Source organism: Pongo pygmaeus, chromosome 3 (assembly GCF_028885625.2).
Source record: "Pongo pygmaeus isolate AG05252 chromosome 3, NHGRI_mPonPyg2-v2.0_pri, whole genome shotgun sequence".
Lineage (NCBI taxonomy): Eukaryota > Metazoa > Chordata > Mammalia > Primates > Hominidae > Pongo > Pongo pygmaeus.
This window is the reverse complement of record NC_072376.2, coordinates 285,128-303,866: the sequence shown is the minus strand read 5'-3', so window position 1 is coordinate 303,866 and position 18,739 is coordinate 285,128. Positions and strand designations below refer to the sequence as shown.

The window sequence follows — 18,739 nt, the reverse complement described above, 5'->3', positions numbered from 1 at the left end:
TAATCCCAGCTACTTGGGAGGCTGAGGCTGAAGAATCATTTGGATCCAGGAGCCGGAGGTTGCAGTCAGCTGATATCATGCCACTGCACTCCAGCCTGAGCAACAAGAGTGAAACTCCGTCTAAAAAAATATATATATATACACATATATATACACATACATACATATATACATATACATACATACACATATACACATACATATATGTATATATACACATATATGTATATATACTCTTAACTGCTTCTATTTGGACTGTATATTCAGGGCACCTTTATATTCCAGTGTTGCATCTTCAAGTTTTGGCCCAAATAAACTCTCTACTTGTGTTTACCCCAGGTTTTTCCTTTTAGGTCAAAATATTCTTTAGAATGTGTTGAAGGAGGCTCCATGAGAGAATCTTTCCTCTGGTTTTACTCTGCTTACTGTAACCCCTAAGAATGCTGAGGCACATTGATCCCACCTAGAATATGCACATAAAAGCTGACCTCTGCCTAGGATTCACAAGACAGGACCAGACTTTGGGCTGAAGACTTAACAGAAAACTCATAGAAGACATTTTCTGCATCATGAGAGGTCAACATAGGTGGAGCTCTTTGAGTTTTCCAGATCCTGTGGCAGAATGTGTTAAGTGTAAAAAAGCACCTTAGCAGTGGGAGTTCAGGGCCACAAAATACTCAGAGCCAAAGTCACAACTATGCCTCCCCATAAACTGTGTTACTGGAGTAGAGTAGTTTTGTCCTTCCCCTTGCCTCAGAGTTAGCTGATCAGGGACAGGGGCTATCATGTCTGGATCCAGGATCTGCAGCTTCACCAGGGCTGTTTCATTTTCTGTTTGCATCCCACTAATTCAGCCTGAATCTCTCCTGCCTGGATCACTATGGGGATATCAGCCCAAGGTCACTAGGGACACTCACCAGCATCTGTATTTGAGACATCTGAGGATGTCCTGTGCAGACTGGGGTCGGTCTGACAGCAAGGTCTAATTCTGCTCCCGTTTTAGAGGAAGAGAAATGACTCATTCAGGGTTTGTTTCTCCCCTCACAGAATCTCCTTGGTTTGTACCCAAATAAGAGTTGCTCCAGTTTTCTAGTTTTTTTTTTTTTTGGTGAAAAGTGAGATCTGGAGACTCAAACTAATCCATAAACTAATTGCTTCTATTTCATATGGTCCATTAGAAAAAGAGGTGATGCAGTCATGTTCCCTACCCTCAAGGAACTTGCAGTCTGGAGCACATGAATAAATGGTTGAATTCAGCATCATGTGTTCATTACAAAGATGGAAACTGTACAGAGACTTAAGCTTCATTTGGGTTACTTCCCTTTTATTGTTTTGTGAATTTTTATGTTACCACCTGAATGACTATTCATTGACAGAATAGAAGTTGTATTGTTTTTACCTTGCTAAGAATAAATATTTAGCTTCTAATATAATTGCGCTAGAGAAACATAAGGGATTAGGTTAAATTCCTTGTTGTATGTTATTAAAGACACAGAGAAGTGGCTAAAATAGATTAGAATTTCATAAAATCTGGGAATCAAATTTCTCTTGGGCAGGCTTAGAAAAGACAAAACTGAAAAAACTTAGCGGCATAGAGAACAGAAGTCTAGGGCCCACTCTCTGTCCTAACCCTGCCCAGATCCACCCTCCGCTGAACCTTGTCCAGGTCTGACCCCACACTGAAATCTCTCAGAACTGCTTAGAGGGGATCAGAGTTTGGAGTGACTACTCCTACTGCGTCTCCAGAGCTGGTGCTCCCAATTTCCTGAAACACAAAAGCAGATGAATGGGGAAAAGCTATATATGTTTGGGCCTTAAATTCTTTTTTATAAAATTAAAACCAGTGTTTCTAGAGACATCTCATCCAGCAACCTGTTCTCCATCCCTGCAGTTTCAGTGGGGTTTTTTTTTTTTTTTTTTTTTACAAATCTTAAATACAACACAAAAATAAATTCCTCTGAATTGCATTTAATACATCCTTTGTTTCTTTGTGATCTATTTATATTGACCGGTTATTCTATACCTTTAAAAAACAAATCAATTGTAGGAAAATAGAAAGGAAATGGTAATTCTGGGCCCTGTATTTAAATCCTGGGAAGTATTGGACACTTAGTGCCCACCTCCCAGGATGTCCTAAGAATTAACACATAATGTGAGTGTCTCAGCACAGTGCTCTGTGACATACTCCTGAGCACATAGTACATGCTGTATAAATATCGCATTAATGCAGGCACACATGTTGTTCTTTTTTTTTTTTTTTTGAGATGGAGTCTCACTGTTGCCCAGGTGGAGTGCAGTGGTGTGATCTCAGCTCACTGCACCCTCCAGCTCCTGGATTCAAGTGACTCTTCTGCCTCAGCCTCCTGAGTAGCTGGGATTACAGGCGCACGCCACTATGTCCGGTTAATTTTTGTATTTTTAGTAGAGATGGGGTTTCACCATATTGGCCAGGCTGGTCTCAAACTCCTGACCTTGTGATCCCCCACCACGGCCTTCCAAAGTGCTGGGATTACAGGCATGAGCCACCGTGCCTAGACCACATGTTGTTTTTCAAATGCAGACTTACTCAGACATTGACACCATCTCCAGTCTCTGTAAACTTTAAACGGCCTGCAGAGAATGCTATGCTTCAGGATGATGATTTGTGGTCTTGTCTTGGGATGAAAAGTATTTGCGTTGTGATAAGGGTGTTGGGGTAAGAGACTCTATGCTGTGCCTGCTTTCTCTAGCTGAGTGGTAATATAATGTGTCTAGGTGGAGGAACATCAGCATTAACAGAAGACTTGCTATAAGAAGCTAATTCATGAACTCTTTTCAAACCTGCAAAATTTTGTTACAGTGAGGCCTAGAATATCAAATAATTTTTACGCGCATTGAAGCTTGAGAGGCAGTGCTTAGCTAAGTGACTCTCAGCCCAGTCTTCCAGTAGGATCACACAATTTGAAGAGAAATCATCACTTGTGCCCTCCCCACAGATCCTGTCTGTTGTTCTGGGTGGAAACATTTCTGATTTTTAAATTAAGTTCCTCACATATTACAGCGAGACCAAGGTCAAGCGTGAGGCATTCCAGATACTTTCATGAGAGCTGAGCTCAGTCTTTTTTTCCAGGAGGTCGCAGGGCCTACTCTGCTTGGTTTTGGTAGGGGCGGGTCAGTGTAGCCCATTATTTTTATTGCAGGAACAGAAACTGCTGGAATGTCTTCCTTTTTCCGCAGAGCTATAGAATACTTTAGAGAACATTACTGTGTTGAAAGTTGTTTTATCAGATGATCCCAGTCAGTCACATGTCAGAACTAGTCCTCTTAACTCATTTCACCTGTAGTCAAATTAAGAACTCTGTCACTTGATACGTATATATTTTCAGGAACTCTTAACATTCAGGGATGTGGCCGTAGAATTCTCTCCAGAAGAGTGGAAATGCCTGGACCCTGCCCAGCAGAATTTGTATAGAGATGTGATGTTGGAGAACTACAGGAACCTGGTCTCCCTGGGTGAGGATAACTTCAATACATAATTCCTAATACTCCCTCAGGGAGTTTTATTTTCCATTTTTATAGAACGTCTCTTGGGAGCTTCTGCTTTGTGTGAATTAGTTTCAGTTTCTTTCTTCAAGAAACTGTTGGGAGTTTGCTGGTGTAAAAAAGAATATGGTTAAGATGTTTTATCTTTACGTAAACCTTCTCTTTTCTTGAGCTAATTTATGTCCTCCATTTTAGGTTAGTGGTAATTCTCGAAATTCAGTGACATAAAATATTGTTTCCCACATCTTAAAATACAATTTGCACCGCTTATTTTGATTCAGTGTACTTGGTAGTGGAACTTAGAACCCACAGATTTAGGATACTTAAATATTTTAAAGGTTCTGTCAGGAAACAATTTTTGGATTAATTATCTAGGATCTTCCATAATTTCTCTTTTCTGCTTAGTATAGTATTAGGTAGGTAATTGGAGAATCCCTAACAGTAGCATGTTAATTTTTTAAAATAAAACAGGTGTTGCTATCTCTAATCCAGACTTGGTCATCTATCTGGAGCAAAGAAAGGAGCCCTACAAAGTGAAGATACATGAGACAGTAGCCAAACACCCAGATAGGTGACAGTGAATGAAGGAGAGGACGCAGGCCACGGGACCAAGGTCAAGAAGGAAGCTGGGCCTTAAAATGTAGTTTGGGAAGCTCTGCTCCAGTGAAAATAATTTCTGAAAAGGCTGCATTTTTTTCTCATATTCACGAATAGGGGCATCTTCTGTCCCATGCTGTTAAATCTTCTAAGAATTCTCTTTTTTCTTTAGAGATCTCCCTTCAAGTTTACAGGGAGAGCCAGTGTCCACTTCATCACTTATGAGGGGCTGCATGATCTGACTGCTGGTCCATTGCATTTGGAGACATAGGAATGTGTGTGTATTGAGGAGCTCTATGTCAATGTATTTTTTTCAAATATTCTTTTTGTATCATGTCTAAAATGTGTAAGGTGAGTAGTGGACATATTGGAATTTGGTTCAGAAATCCCAGGAACACCAGGAACAGATGTTGCGTCTTTTCTGCTTAGTGATTTTTAATCCTATAGAGTTTGCAAATATAATTCTACAAAAATTGTTACTCAGCAATTTTATCAGAACAATAAGCATTTTCCTAAATATGAAAAAATGTAATGTTACTTCAGAATGTTATTGTTTTAGTATAAACTGAGATTTGTGATTTAAACTCTGTATGTGTAAATTTTCAAATTATAATATAGTTTAAAGCACAGGTTTCCAACCTTTTGGCTTCCTTGGGCCACTTTGGAAGAATTATCTTGAGCCACACATAAAATACATTAATACTAATGATAGCTGATGAGCTTAAAGAAAAAGGTTCGTGAATAAGTTTTGTGATATCCACCACCTTAGATAAGCAAAAAAGCCCTCTCATTCAAAGGTTTGGCCCCCACTGGATTAAAGTGTTTACTCACCTTCTAGATTTCTTAAATGTACTATGTAATTAATCAGCTTAGAACATTGCTAATATTAAGCACTCAATCATTACCTTATTTCTTAATAACTACTACAATTTTGTGTTATTTAGTAGGAAGCCTGAGATTCTGTCATTGACGTGTATCTATATATAAAAATGTGTGTCTCTCACACACACCTGAATAAGTTATATATGTGTATAATAAATTCTTAACATTGTTGAGATTCTTGGAAACTAAGTGAAGCAACGTATCATTTTAGAAAGCGAATTTTAGGGCTGGGTGCCTTGGCTCACACCTGTAAACCAGCACTTTGGGAGGCTGAGGTGGGTGGATCACGAGGTTAGGAATTCGAGACCAGCCTGGCCAACACGGCAAAACCCCATCTCTACTAAAAATACAAATGTTAGCTGGGCATGGTGGGGGGCGCCTGTAATCCAGCTACTCGGGAGGCTGAGGCCGGAGAATCAGTTGAACCTGGGAGGCAGAGATTGCATTGAGCTGAGATTGCGCCACTGAACTCCAGTCTAGACGACATGAGCAAAACTCTGTCTCCAAAAAAACAAAAGCCAAACTAATTTTACCAGAGTTTAATTGATGTAAACAAGAGTTATGTTTGGTATATAGCAACATTGCTTCATTTATAGTTGCAGTTTTCAAGAACCTGTTTTTTACATTGAGTACTTACTATACATCTGTGTTTGTGTAATATGGATTTTTCTGATAAAAGTAGTATAACTATAATATTTACAATGTGATGATATGCACATATTTTGTAATAATTTGATATGCATATATTTTATTGTAAAATATACTCAAGTTGATCAACACATCTATTACCTCACATAGCTAACCATTTTTTTTGGTAATAAGAACACTTAAGGCCTACTGTTGTAGCAAATTGTAAGCATACATTATAGTATTATTAACTATAAACAATGCTATTTTGCTAATCTAATGCTATTGTACATTAGATTTCTCAGACTTACTCAATTTATAACTAAAAATTTGTACTCTTTGAACAACATCTCCTCATGGTCCCACCCTTAGGCATCAACAACCACCATTCTACTTTCTGCTTTTATGAGTTTACATTTTTAGATTCCCCGTCTAAGTGAGAAGAAGCAGTTTCTTTGTCTCTGTGTGTTTGGCTGATTTCATTTAGCATCATTTCCTCCAGGTCTATCCATGTTGTAAATGGCTAGACTTCCTTTTCTTTTATGGCTGAATAGTAGTCTACTGTGTGTGTGTATATATATATATGTATATATATACACACCATATTTTGGCTATTGTAAATATACTACAGTGAACATGGGGCTGAAGATATTTCTTCAAGGTGCTAACTTAATTTCCTTTGGTAGTGTACCCAGAAGTGGTATTGCTGGATTATATAATATTTCCATTTTTATTTCTTACTTTTTTTTTTTTTTTGAGTTGGAGTTTCGCTCCGTTGCCCAGGCTGGAGTGCAGTTGTGCAATCTCTGCTCACTGCAACCTCCGCCAGCTGGGTTCATGCCATTCTCCTGCCTCAGCCTCCTGAGTAGCTGGGACTACAGGTGCCTACCACCACGCCCGGTTAATTTTTTTTTTTTTGTATTTTTAGTAGAGACAGGGTTTCACCATGTTAGCCAGGATGGTCTCGATTTCCTGAGCTCGTGATCCGCCCACCTGAGCCTCCCGAAGTGCTGGGATTACAGGCGTGAGCCACTGCACCCAGCCTTTTTATTGTTCTTTATGATGACTTTATCAATTTACATCTCACCAATAGCATATAGCACTTACCTTGTATGTATGTCTTCTTTGGGGGGAAAAAAATAACCTTTTGCCTATTTTTGAATGCTTTATCATCATTATTGTTTTGCTTTGAATTGTAGAAGTTTCTTATACATTTTGGATATGGATATTAACTTTTTTTTTTTTTTTTTTTTGAGACAGAGTTTTGCTCTTGTTGCCCAGGCTGGAGTGCAGTGGCGCGATCTCAGCTCACTGCGACCTCCTCCTCCCGGGATCAAGTGATTCTTCTGCCTCAGCCTCTCAAATAGCTGAGATTACAGGCATGCTCCACCATGCCCAGCTAATTTTGTATTTTTAATAGGGATGGGGTTTCTTCATGTTGGTCAGGCTGGTCTCGAACTCCTGACCTCAGGTGATCTGCCCGCCTCGGCCTCCCAAATTTTTTATCAGATATATCGCTTGCAAATATTTATATCCTGTAGGGTTTTTAGAAATTTTGTTTTCCTTTGCTGTGCAGAAGCAGTTTACTTTGATACAATCCCACTTGTGTTTTCTTTTGTTGCTGTGCTTTTGATGGCATATCAAAAAAGTTATTGCCAAGGCCAGTATCAACAGGGCTTTTCCATATATGTTCTTCAGGAGTTCTAAGGTTTTTTATCTTACATTTAAGTGTTTCATTTTGAGTTAATTTTGGGGTATGGTGTAAGAAAATAATCTACTTTTATTCTTTTTTTTTTTAATTTTTTTTCTTTTATTATTATTATTATTATTATTATTATTATACTTTAGGTTTTATGGCACATGTGCGCAATGTGCAGGTAAGTTACATATGTATACATGTGCCATGCTGGTGCGCTGCACCCACCAACTCGTCATCTAGCATTAGGTATATCTCCCAATGCTATCCCTCCCCGCTCCCGCCACCCCACAACAGTCCCCAGAGTGTGATGTTCCCCTTACTTTTATTCTTTAGCTTGTGGATATCCAGTTTTTCTGGCACCACGTATTGACAAGAGTGTAATTTCTGCATCGTATATTCTTGGTTCCCTTGCCAAAATTAGTTGACCTTGTATGCATGGATTTGTTTCTGGGCTATTCTGTTCCATTGGGTTTTTTTATATCTGTATTTATGCACATACCATACTCTTTTGCTTACTATAACCTTTAAATAAAGTTTAAAATTAGAAAGTATGATGCCCCTCGCTTTGTTCTTTCTCAAGATGGCTTAGGTTATTTAAAATTGTTTAAGGTTACACTTAAATTTACAATTGTGTTTACTATTACTGTGAAAAAGGCCACTAAAATTTTGACAGGGATCACATTTGAATCTACAAATCACTTTCGAAAATATACTTTGACAATATCTGTTATCCTAATGGAATCTGGTTTTATTTGTGTCTGCTTCAGTTTCTGTCATTATTTAGTGTCTAAATTTATTGTTATACACTAGATTTTGTATCTTGTATTTAGTGTGTAAATTTTTTATTTCATCGGTTAAATTTATTTTGAATTTCTTATTTTTATAGTATTGCAAATTGAATTTTTTCTTTTTTTTGGAAATTTTGTTACTTTATGGAAATGAAACAAATATTTGTATGTTGGGCCAGGTATATTGGTTCCTTTTTGTAATTCCAGCACTTTCAGAGGCCAAGGCATGTGGATCACTTGAGCACAGGAGTTCGAGATGGGCCTGGGCCTTGTAGTGAGACCCTGCCTTATAAACACAAACCAAGAAACTACCTACAAATATTTGTATGTTGATTATGTATCCTGATACCTTAATGAGTGCCTTTATTAGTTCAGTTTTTGTTATTCTACTCTAGGGTTTCATATATATGCATGATCATATTATCTACAAACAGTAACATTTTTACTTCTTTTGCAAGCAGGAGAGCTTTGTTCTCCTTTTCCTTGCCTAATTGTTCTGGTACATTTGTAATATGTTAAGATAGAAGCTGTGGTCCTGGAAGCATGCTTGTAGATCTGGGCCTCAGCTGTGGTCCCTGAAGCAGCCCTGTGTCTGTATATTTTAAGGATTTAACAATGATTTACAGTTTCTATAATCTATTTTTTGGCAGGTAAACATCTCCTTTTGTTGGGTCCCCAGGCTGATGAGATTACCTCTGGGTTTGCAGAGAAGGGTTGTAGCTGGGTCACAAGGGTGCTGCTGGGTCTGCTGTGCGTTGTGCCTTTGATGGTTGTGTTGCCAGAGATTTGGACAGTTATGGATTCTTTCTGGGCCCTGGAAAGATTAGATTTCCTTGAGGACATTAATCTATATGGCAGGCTGTAGGCTATGGTTTTGAAGTTTGTCTGTATATGATGGCCCAAATACCAGGTGTATGAATGGGTTTGGCTTCTGCTGACTACCTGGGAACAGTTTTTACAGGTCTCTCTGGGAGCCTCTGAATGTGTACGAATGGCCACAGACTGTGACTACATATGACTAGAACTGAGTCACAGGGCTGCTTCAGGGAGCACAGCTGAGGCCAGGATCTGCAGGCCTGCCTTCAGGGCCATGGCTGGCTGTGTCTTCCTGCAGGTCTCTTGAAGGGAAGGACCACTTCTGGACTATAGCTGAGATTGAATTTGAGAGAGGTTACAGAACTGTTTTTGGAATCCTCAGTAAGACCAAGCTCTGTGCATAATTTCCTTGTCTGTAGCCATGTCTATGGGCTCTTGAGTTGGCCAGCTGGTGAGGGCCTGCTTTTTCCAAATAACCCCCTTGATCTTTGACTCCACTGAGGTTTCAGAACCCTAACTATAGGCAAGCAATTTTCTACTTATGTTTTCTAGGAGTTTACTACATAAAATACCTTATATAAGTGGAATCTTACACTGTCACTTCGTTAGTGTTTTATTTCACTTAAAATAATGGCTTTAAGATTTATCCATATTGTAGCATCTGACAAGATATTTTCATTTGAGTCTAAATAATTTTTCATTGTATATGTAAGCCACATCCTTTTAAATTATTCAACTGTTGAAGGATGTTTGAGTTTTTTCACGTTTTGGCTTTTGTAAGTAATATGGTTTGGATCTGTGTCCCCATTCAAATCTCACATCAAATTGTAAGCCCTAATGTAGGTGAGGCCTGATGGGAGGTGATTGGATTATAGGGTTGGCTTCTCATGAATCGTTTAGCACCATCCCCTTTGGTACTGTCTTTGCCATAGTGAATGATTACTCCTGAGATATCATTTTCTTTCTTTTTATTTTTGATAGCTTATCCATTGCAGCTCAATCTAAAAGTGAAATTTCTACAGAAACACGAACTATTTTAACAAAGAAAAAGATTCCTCATTCAAAATTCTTTGTAGTGGTAACGGCTGCAAATCTGCAGCATTTAGAAAACTATGCTATCAACAAGCTTGCTTTATGAACTGAGATGTACAAAATCTAGAAAGCAGGTGAAAGTGAATTATTTCTTCAACATTTTAGTAAAACTTCTGGTAATCAGAGTTCAAAGCAAATATGGCACATAACAATTCAAGCATAAATCAAGATGGAGAGCCTGGAGAGTTTGATTTCTTAAATTTTCCAAAAAGCTATCACTGCAACATGTAGGATTTCTCCCCTATTTTAACCTTACCAGTTTCAAAGGAAAGTAAAAGGAGTGGATTACATGTAGACAGCATGTGTGCCAGTGCACACACATGCAAGATGGCAGGTAGAGTGTCTAATTCCTTCTTCCTACTACTCAAGTCTCACTTCACAGAAATCATTAGGTAAAGGAAAACCAACGAGGAGTTCTGCAGTTTTCTTTTAATAACTAAAGAGATCTCATTTTCTAAAAGCAGCTTCTTCCACACACTTGCTCCCGCTCCTACCATGTGAGATGACTCACTGTTGCTTGGCTTCCTGCCATGATTGGAAGCTTTTTGGGGCCTCGTGAGAAACAGAAGCTGCTATGCCTTCTGTACAGCCTGCAGATCCATGAGCCAATTAAACCTCTGTTAAAAATAAGTTATCCAGTGTCAGGTATTTATAGCAATACGAGGATAAACTAATACAGTGAATATTGTTGCAATAACATGGATGTTTTTGGGTTTCAAAACCCTGTTACATGGATGTAACAGGGTTTCACCGTGTTAGCCAGGAGGTCTCAATCTCCTGACCTCATGATCTGCCCACCTCCGCCTCCCAAAGTGCTGGGATTACAGACATGAGCCACTGCGCCCAGCCTACTTTTTGAAAAAATATTTTTTAAAATTCTTACATTTACATAGAATTTCAAGGACCATCATGGCCCAAACAGTCTTAGAAAATAAGAACAAAGCTAGAGGCACAACACTTTTTGTTTTTAGAACAGAATACAAAGCTACATAAATAACAGTGAGGTACTTGCAGGAAAACAAATAGATGATAGAACAGAACAGAGAACTCAAAAACTAACCATTATGTATATGCTCAAATGATCTTCAACAAGGTTGCTATAACCATACAGTAAGAAAAAGACAGTCTCTTTAATAAATGGTGTTGGAATACTCTGTATCCACATGGGAAAAATTGAGGTTGGCTCCTTCCCCTGAACCATGTACAAAAACTATCTTGAGTGAGTTAAATATTGAAATGTAAGAATTATAACTCTACAATTCTTGGAAGAAAATATAGGAATAAAGATTATGACACTGGTCTCAGCAATGTTTTCTTACATATAACATCAAACACATGAGCAACAAACTTAAAACCACAGAAAAATGAGACTACATTAAATTTATCTCCACACATTAACATAAACAGTAAGAGTCCCACCTAAGAAGCACAAAAGCAAAAAAAAATTAAAAATTATGTATTCGACAAAAGTTAACATTCAGAATAAACAATTCCAAAAAATCAACAAAGAATAACATGATTAACAAATAGATAAGAGATGAAAATGTTCCTCCAGAGATTAAATACATATAACAATTATTGAGAAAATTTCTAATTTTTAGAATAATATAAGGCAAAACCACAATAAGGTTATTGTTGTGCATTAATTAGGATGGCCAATATAAAGCAAAAAAAATGTTGTAAAGAATGTAGAGAAATTGAAACTCTTGTGCACTGTTGGTGGGGAAAAGTGATGCAACCACATGAAAAAAATGTATGGAAGTTCCTCCAAAAACTAAAAATGAAGTTATTATATGAGCCAGTAATTCTACTTCTGAGCACCTATTCAAAATATCCAAAGTATATCTGAAGGCAGGAGGCTGAGGCAGGAGAATGGTGTGAAACCGGGAGGCAGAGCTTGCAGTGAGCCAAGATTTTGCCACTGCGCTCCAGCCTGGGGAGACAAAGTGAGACTCCATCTCAAAAAATATATATATATATTTTTCAAACAGTATCATTTGTGTTTGCATCAGGATTACATTGAATTTGAATATCACTGGGTAGTATTGTCATTTGACAATATTAAATCTCCTGACGTAAAGAAGAGTATGTTCAAGAGTGTGTTGGCCAGGTGCGATGGCTCACGCCTGTAATCCTAGCACTTTGGGAGGTCGAGGCGGGTGGATCACCAGAGGTCAGGAGTTTGAGACTACCCTGGCCAACACGGTGAAACCCCATCTCTACTAAAAATACAAAAATTAGCTGGACGTGATGGCACACACCTCTAATCCCAGCCACTCGGGAGGCTGAGGCAGGAGAATCACCTCAACCCGAGGGGCGGAGGCTGCAGTGAGCCGAGATCACGCCATTGCACTACAGCCTGGGCAACAAGAGCAAAACTCTGTCTTAAAAAAAAAAAAGTATGTTAAGTTTCACATATTTTTGGATTTGGCAATTTTGCTTCTGCTTTTGATTTCTAGTTTTGTTTTGTTTTGAGACGGAGTCTTACTCTGTTGCCCAGACTGGAGTGCAGTGGCGCCATCTCGGTTCACTGCAAGCTCTGCCTCCTGGGTTCACGCCATTCTCCTGCCTCAGCCTCCTGAGTAGCTGGGACTACAGGTGTGCACCAGCACGCCCAGCTAATTTTCGTATTTTTAGTAGAGACGGGGTTTCACCATGTTAGCCAGGATGGTCTTGATCTCCTGACCCCGTGATCCGCCCACCTTGGCCTCCCAAAGTGCTGGGATTACAGGCGTGAACCATGGAGTCTGGCCGATTTCTAGTTTTATTCCATGTGGTCTGAAAGGAGGTATTGCATAATTCAGTCTTTAATGCATACCAGGCTGAATACCTTGATGACGAATAATCTGTACAACAAACCTTTATGACACAAGTTTACCTGTATAACAAACTTGCACATATACCCCTATCCTAAAATAAAAAAAGAGTTGTTTTGCACAGTTTAGTCTGTTTCTAAGCATTTAACTACTTTAGATATCTTACATAAGTGGAATTACATAGCACTTGTCTTCTTGTGCCTGGCTTCCTCCGCATTAATAAAGTCTTAAAAATGTATCCTCATTGTGGATATAGAAAAACTTTTCTGCTTTTAAGAAGCTGAATAATATTTAATTATTTGTATATTCAAAATTGTCTTTATTAAGAAAAGTTTTTTTCACTTTTGTAGATAATGCTACAATGAATATGGATGTGTAAATTACTCTTCATTTGATAATACATGCAAGGGATTATTTAGATGCTCTATTCTATTCACTGTCATTGTCTTTTTAATCTAGTTATAAACTATTTCAATAACTATAGCTTCATAATTAGTTTTTAAAGTCATGACATATGATGCTTCTGATGTTTCTCTTTTTGACAATTCTTGAGCACTTCTGGTCTCTTTAATTCTGATAAAATTTCAGGATTGCTTGTTATATTAATGCAAAATATGCATAGCTGTTGCAGTTTAAAGTATACCACCATTTCCTTCAGCACTTTTTGTCAGGGGAGACAAAACTCATTTTCGCACAGTTCCCCGAAAACCAGAAATGTGGACACATATCCCACATTTCTTTCTCTCCTGAGGAAGAAGCATAGAGTTGGGAGTTCCTCCTGGTTGCACCATGCCTAGGCAGTATGGTGAAATCCCATCTCTACCAAAAAATAGATAAACATTAGCCGGGCATGGTGGCATGCACCTGTAGTTCCAGCTACTTGGGGGCTGAGGCAGAAGGATCGCTTGAACCCTGGGAGGTCGAGTCTGGCATGAGCTGAGATTGTGTCACTGTACTGTAGCCTGGGTGACAAAGTGAGACATTGTCTCAAAAACACATGAAGGTATCACAGCAGCCTTAGTTGGAGGGAGACCATGGGTCTGTTGGAGAATGGAGAGTTTAAAGTTTTGCACAGAAGCTGTCACACTGTGAATTGTCTTGTGATTCTAGGTGTCCTCTGGGGGTGAGAGGGGACTGAGGACTCAAAGGGAAGGAGTTCTGACCCCTTTTGCTATAAAGTGATTTCTGCACATTCACACACATGCACGCTAGGCAATGGTATGACCACACTTCTCTCGTTACAAAGCTTCATTCTCGGGAATTGTACTGAGAGCACCTCTGCTTCTAGAGTTTTCCAATGATAGAACACATAGATGCCCAGAAGACTCATGGGTTCTTTCTACCTCTCAGATCTTGAATCTGCACCAGTAACCTGTTTTCTCCAGTAGCCTAGGCTTCTGGATCACCTGACCATCTTATCTCCCTGCACACACACATTCATAAGTCAGAGCTGCCTGCCTGGGCTGGTATCTATAGCAGTAACCAGTCCTTTCTCCAACTGTGCACTGACCCTCACTCTTGGGTTCTTGATAACATCTTTTCTTATTCTGCATTTTTTTTTCCCCTCACAAACACTCTTTCCTGTGAACATAGTATGCCTCAGGTCACCCTGCAGGTGCCTAAATCCAGGCCCTGCTGGAAATCAGATGTCCATGAGTTCAAGGCAAAATTGTTGGATGTGGTTATTGTAAATATAAGTGTGAAATAGAAACAGACTTAATCCTCCAGCTGGAAAAAAGGAAAAGTATTTACTCCTTCCTTTTCTTAAAATACTTGACTTAGAAAACTTTTATATGTAAATTTTCTCTGCCTTTTATCTTTTTTGTTTTTTGCTTGTTTCTTCTTCTTCTTTTTTTTTTTTTTTTTTTTGAGACAGAGTCTCACTCTGTGGCCCAGGCTGGAGTGCAGTGGTGCGATCTTGGCTCACCACAACCTCTGCCTCCTGGGTTCAAGTGATTCTTCTGCCTCAGCCTCCTGAGTAGCTGGGATTACAAGTGCCCGCCACCATGCCTGGCGAGTTTTTGTATTTTTAGTAGAGACTTGGTTTCACCATATTGGCCAGGCTGGTCTTGATTGCCTGATCTCGTGATCCACCCGCCTCAGCCTCCCAAAGAGCTGGGATTACAGGCATGAGCCACTGCACCCAGCGTTTGTTGTCTTCTAAGTCTCTAATTTGTTTCTGTTCTATTTTTTATTATTTTCTTTATTATCCTAACATTGAGATTATTCTCTTTCAAGTTATTTAAGAATTAAAGTTACAGTGTTTGAGATCTTTTTTAATATAAAATTATATTACTATAAAATTCTGTCTTAGAACTGCTTTTGTTACATTCCACTTTTGATATATCCTATTTCTATTTTCATTTGTCTCAAGATACTTTTTGATTTTTCTTTTATTTTTCTTCTTTGACCCATCAGTTGCTCAGAAGCATGTTGTCTAATATACACATATTTGTAAGATTTTCATTGTTCACTCTGCTATTGATTTCTTATTTATAAAATTGTAATTTAAAAACTTGATATGATTTCAGGCTGGGCTCGGTGGCTCATGCCTATAATCCCAGCACTTTGGGAGGCTGAGGCAGGTGGATCCACGGGGTCAGGAGATCGAGGCCATCCTACTTAACAAGATGAAACCCCATCTCTACTAAAAATACAAAAAAATTAGCTGGGCGTGGTGGTGGGTGCGTGTAGTCCCAGCTACTCGGGAGGCTGAGGCAGGAGAATGGCGTGAACCCGGGAGGTGGAACTTGCAGTGAGCCGAGATTGCGCCACTGCACTGCACTCCAGCCTGGGCAACAGAGCAAGACTCCTTCTCAAAAAAACTAAAAAAACACAACTTGATATGATTTCAGTCTTTTAAAAAATAAAGACTTGTTTCTTTGTTGTGGGCCAGATTTATGATGTATGCTAGAGAATATTCCATGTGTGTTTGAGAAGAATATAAATTATTCTTTTGGATGAAATGTTCTATGTATGTCTTTTGGTGCAGTTGTTTTATAGTGCTATGCAAGCAATTGTTTTCTTACTAACTTTCTGTCTGAATGATGTATTAAGTAGGGCAATATAGTCCCCTAGTATTATGTTTTTCTGTTTCTCCAGTTCTTTTAATATATGTTTATATATTTATGTGCTCCAATATTGGGTACATATACATTTTTAATTGTTATATTCTTTTGACACATTAGCCTCTTATCACTATATCATGAAGTTTTTTTTTTGTGGCAGATTTTTTTTAGAAGTCTGTTTTGTCTGATGTAAATGTAGCCACTTCTACACCCTTTTAGTTATTACTGGCATGGAATTTTTTTTTTCATCCTTGAACCACTAACCTATGTATTTCCTTAAATCTAAAGTAAGTTGCTTGTGCACAGCATGTTGTTGATTTCTTAAATATATTCAGACATTTCACGCGTGTTTTAGTTTATTTTTTGCATCAATAACAGAATATCCTACAGTCGGTCATTTATAAAGAATAGAAGTTTACTTAGCTCACAATCTGGGATGCCAAGAAGTCCAAGAGCATGTCATTCCCATCTGATGACAATCATATTTCCACATCAAAACATGAGCTCACTTTTATGACAGACCCACTCATGATGACTAACCCACTCGTGGAATAATGATACTGATCCTCTCATGACCTTATAACTTCTTAAAGGCCTCACTTATTAATTTTCTCACAATGGCAGTTACATTTTAACATGAATTTTGGAGGGGCCACTCAAACCATAGCAGTGTGATTTTATTGGCTAACTAAATTTTTTTATATTTAAAGGAATTACTGATTGATAAGAACTTATTACTATCATTTTGTTCATTGTTTTCTGACCATTTAGTAGTTTCTGTTTTTTCTTTCATGCTGCCTTCCCTTGTATGGTATTGAGTTTGTTTCGTTTTTATGCTTTAGTTTCTTTTGTGTGTGTGTATCTTCAACATTTTTTTTTTTTTTGTAATTTCCAAGGGACCATAAAATATCTCATAGTTTAAAAAGTCTAGCTTAAGGTAACAATCTAACTTCTTTTTTACCCACATAGGATCTTACTTTGTTTCCCAGGATGTAGTGCAGTGGTGGATTCACAGCTCAATGCAGCCTTGAACTCTCCAATATCAAACACTTTTCCCATCTCAGCCTCCCAAGTAGCTGGGATTACAAGCACATGCCACCATGTCCAGCTAATTTTTTTGGTATTTTTGTAGAGACAGGGTTTTGCCATGTTGCTCAGGCTGGTCTTGAACTTCTGTGCTCAAGAAATCTACCTGCCTTGGCCTCCCAAAGTGCTAGGTTTATAGGCATGCATTATCAGGCCCAACTGCTTCTTTTTAAAAAGAGAATAAATAGCTTTCTGAAATCTTTATTTTATTCACGTATTTATTTTAGAGACAGGGTCCTGCTATATTGACCAGGCTGGTTTTGAACTCCTGGCCTCAAGCAAAAGTTAACTTCTATGTATAAAAATATTAAACAGTTTTACTCCTTTCAGCACACTGTTTATATCATACTTTACATCTTTTTATATTATATATCATTAACAAATTATTGAAGCTATATGCTTTATTCACTTTTTTTAAAAAAATTTCTATTTAGGAACTTTCAAATGACTTTTAAGTTTGCTGATTTTTCCCCTTCTGTATAACTGAAGCTTTCTGTTAAATATTTTAGTTCTACTACTGTGTACTTCAGCTCCAGCATATCTCCTTGGTTCTTTTTTAATGGCTTATCCTTCTTTATTATCATTGGTTTTCTTCATGCATTGTTGCAAAAAATTTAGTAATATGTGTACTTTTGCATCTTATCGAGATTTTTAAAGATAATTATTTTAAATTCTCTGTTAGCCATTTTTTAGATCTGTGTTTTATTGTTAGTGGTTCCTGTAGCGTTTTTAGTTTCCTTTCATGCTGTTATGTTTGCCTGATCCTTCATAATTCATGAAGCTTTGTTTTGATGTCCTTGCATCTGAAGCAGTAAATACCTCTTTCAGTCATTATAGACTAGTTTGAGGAGGTAAATACCTTCTCCCATTGGATTTCTGGGCTGATGAGATTTCCACTGAGATTGCAATAAAGTGCTTTGGAATCCGGGTCACATAACTACTACTGGGTTTGCAGTGAAATTTCTGCTTGGCAGACCTGTCATCAGGGCATCAGACAGTTGTGGATTCTATTTTCTGAGAAGACTGAACTTTCTTCAAGATGTTGATCAATATGACTGGCACTGAGGGAAAAAATCCTCCAGTTATATCTGCAGATTAAGGTGCTGATACAATCAATGTGAGCAGGTGTGGCTCCTGCTGTGTCACTTTTGCGAGGTGTTTGGAAATGCTCTAACCTTGTCATTGGACAGGTTCCTAGATGAGCAGTGCTGACCCTTGATCACAGCTGAGAGGGTGTGAAACTGATTCATGGGGCTGCTTCAGGATACACAGCTGAGACCAAAGTCTTCAGGTCTTTTTCTGGGTTCATGGTATTTCTCCCTCTGGATTTCTAGGTGGGTAGGACTTCTTCCAGACTCTAGATGACAGAGACTAGAGCTTGGTTATAGGACTGCTTTACGATTCACAGTGGGAATAGTCAGCCAGCATGCCTACAGGGGCACATATAGGTGTGCTTTTTGGCAGGTCCCAGATTAGGAAAAACTTCTTCTGGACTTGCTTGCATGGACTTGGAGCCAGCTTATAGTGCCACGTGAAGATCCACCGTCAAATAATTATTGGCAAGCCTACATTCAGGGGCACAGATGGATGTTTCTCTCTGTGGGTGTCTGGGCAGGATTTCTTCCACATCATGACTAACATATGCAAAGAGTGGATTTGGGGCTAATTCAGGGATCACAGATAGAACCAACTTCTAAAGGCCTTTCACCTGAGGCATAGAACATTAGAAATTCTCCTAGGTGTCTG

At 38.5% G+C, this 18,739-nt stretch overlaps 2 protein-coding genes across 2 annotated transcripts in view; one reads left to right on the top strand and one right to left on the bottom strand.

Annotated features, from left to right (window-relative positions):
• LOC129035305 (zinc finger protein 595-like) overlaps positions 1–18,739 on the bottom strand; it is an 84,504-nt gene that overhangs the window by 5,130 nt on the left and 60,635 nt on the right.
• The window catches only part of LOC129035576 (zinc finger protein 732), a 38,424-nt gene that overhangs the window by 5,621 nt on the left and 14,064 nt on the right, over positions 1–18,739 (top strand). The window contains 1 exon segment of the mRNA XM_054486100.2: positions 3,366–3,492. Within this exon segment, the coding sequence (XP_054342075.2) occupies positions 3,366–3,492 (127 nt within the window).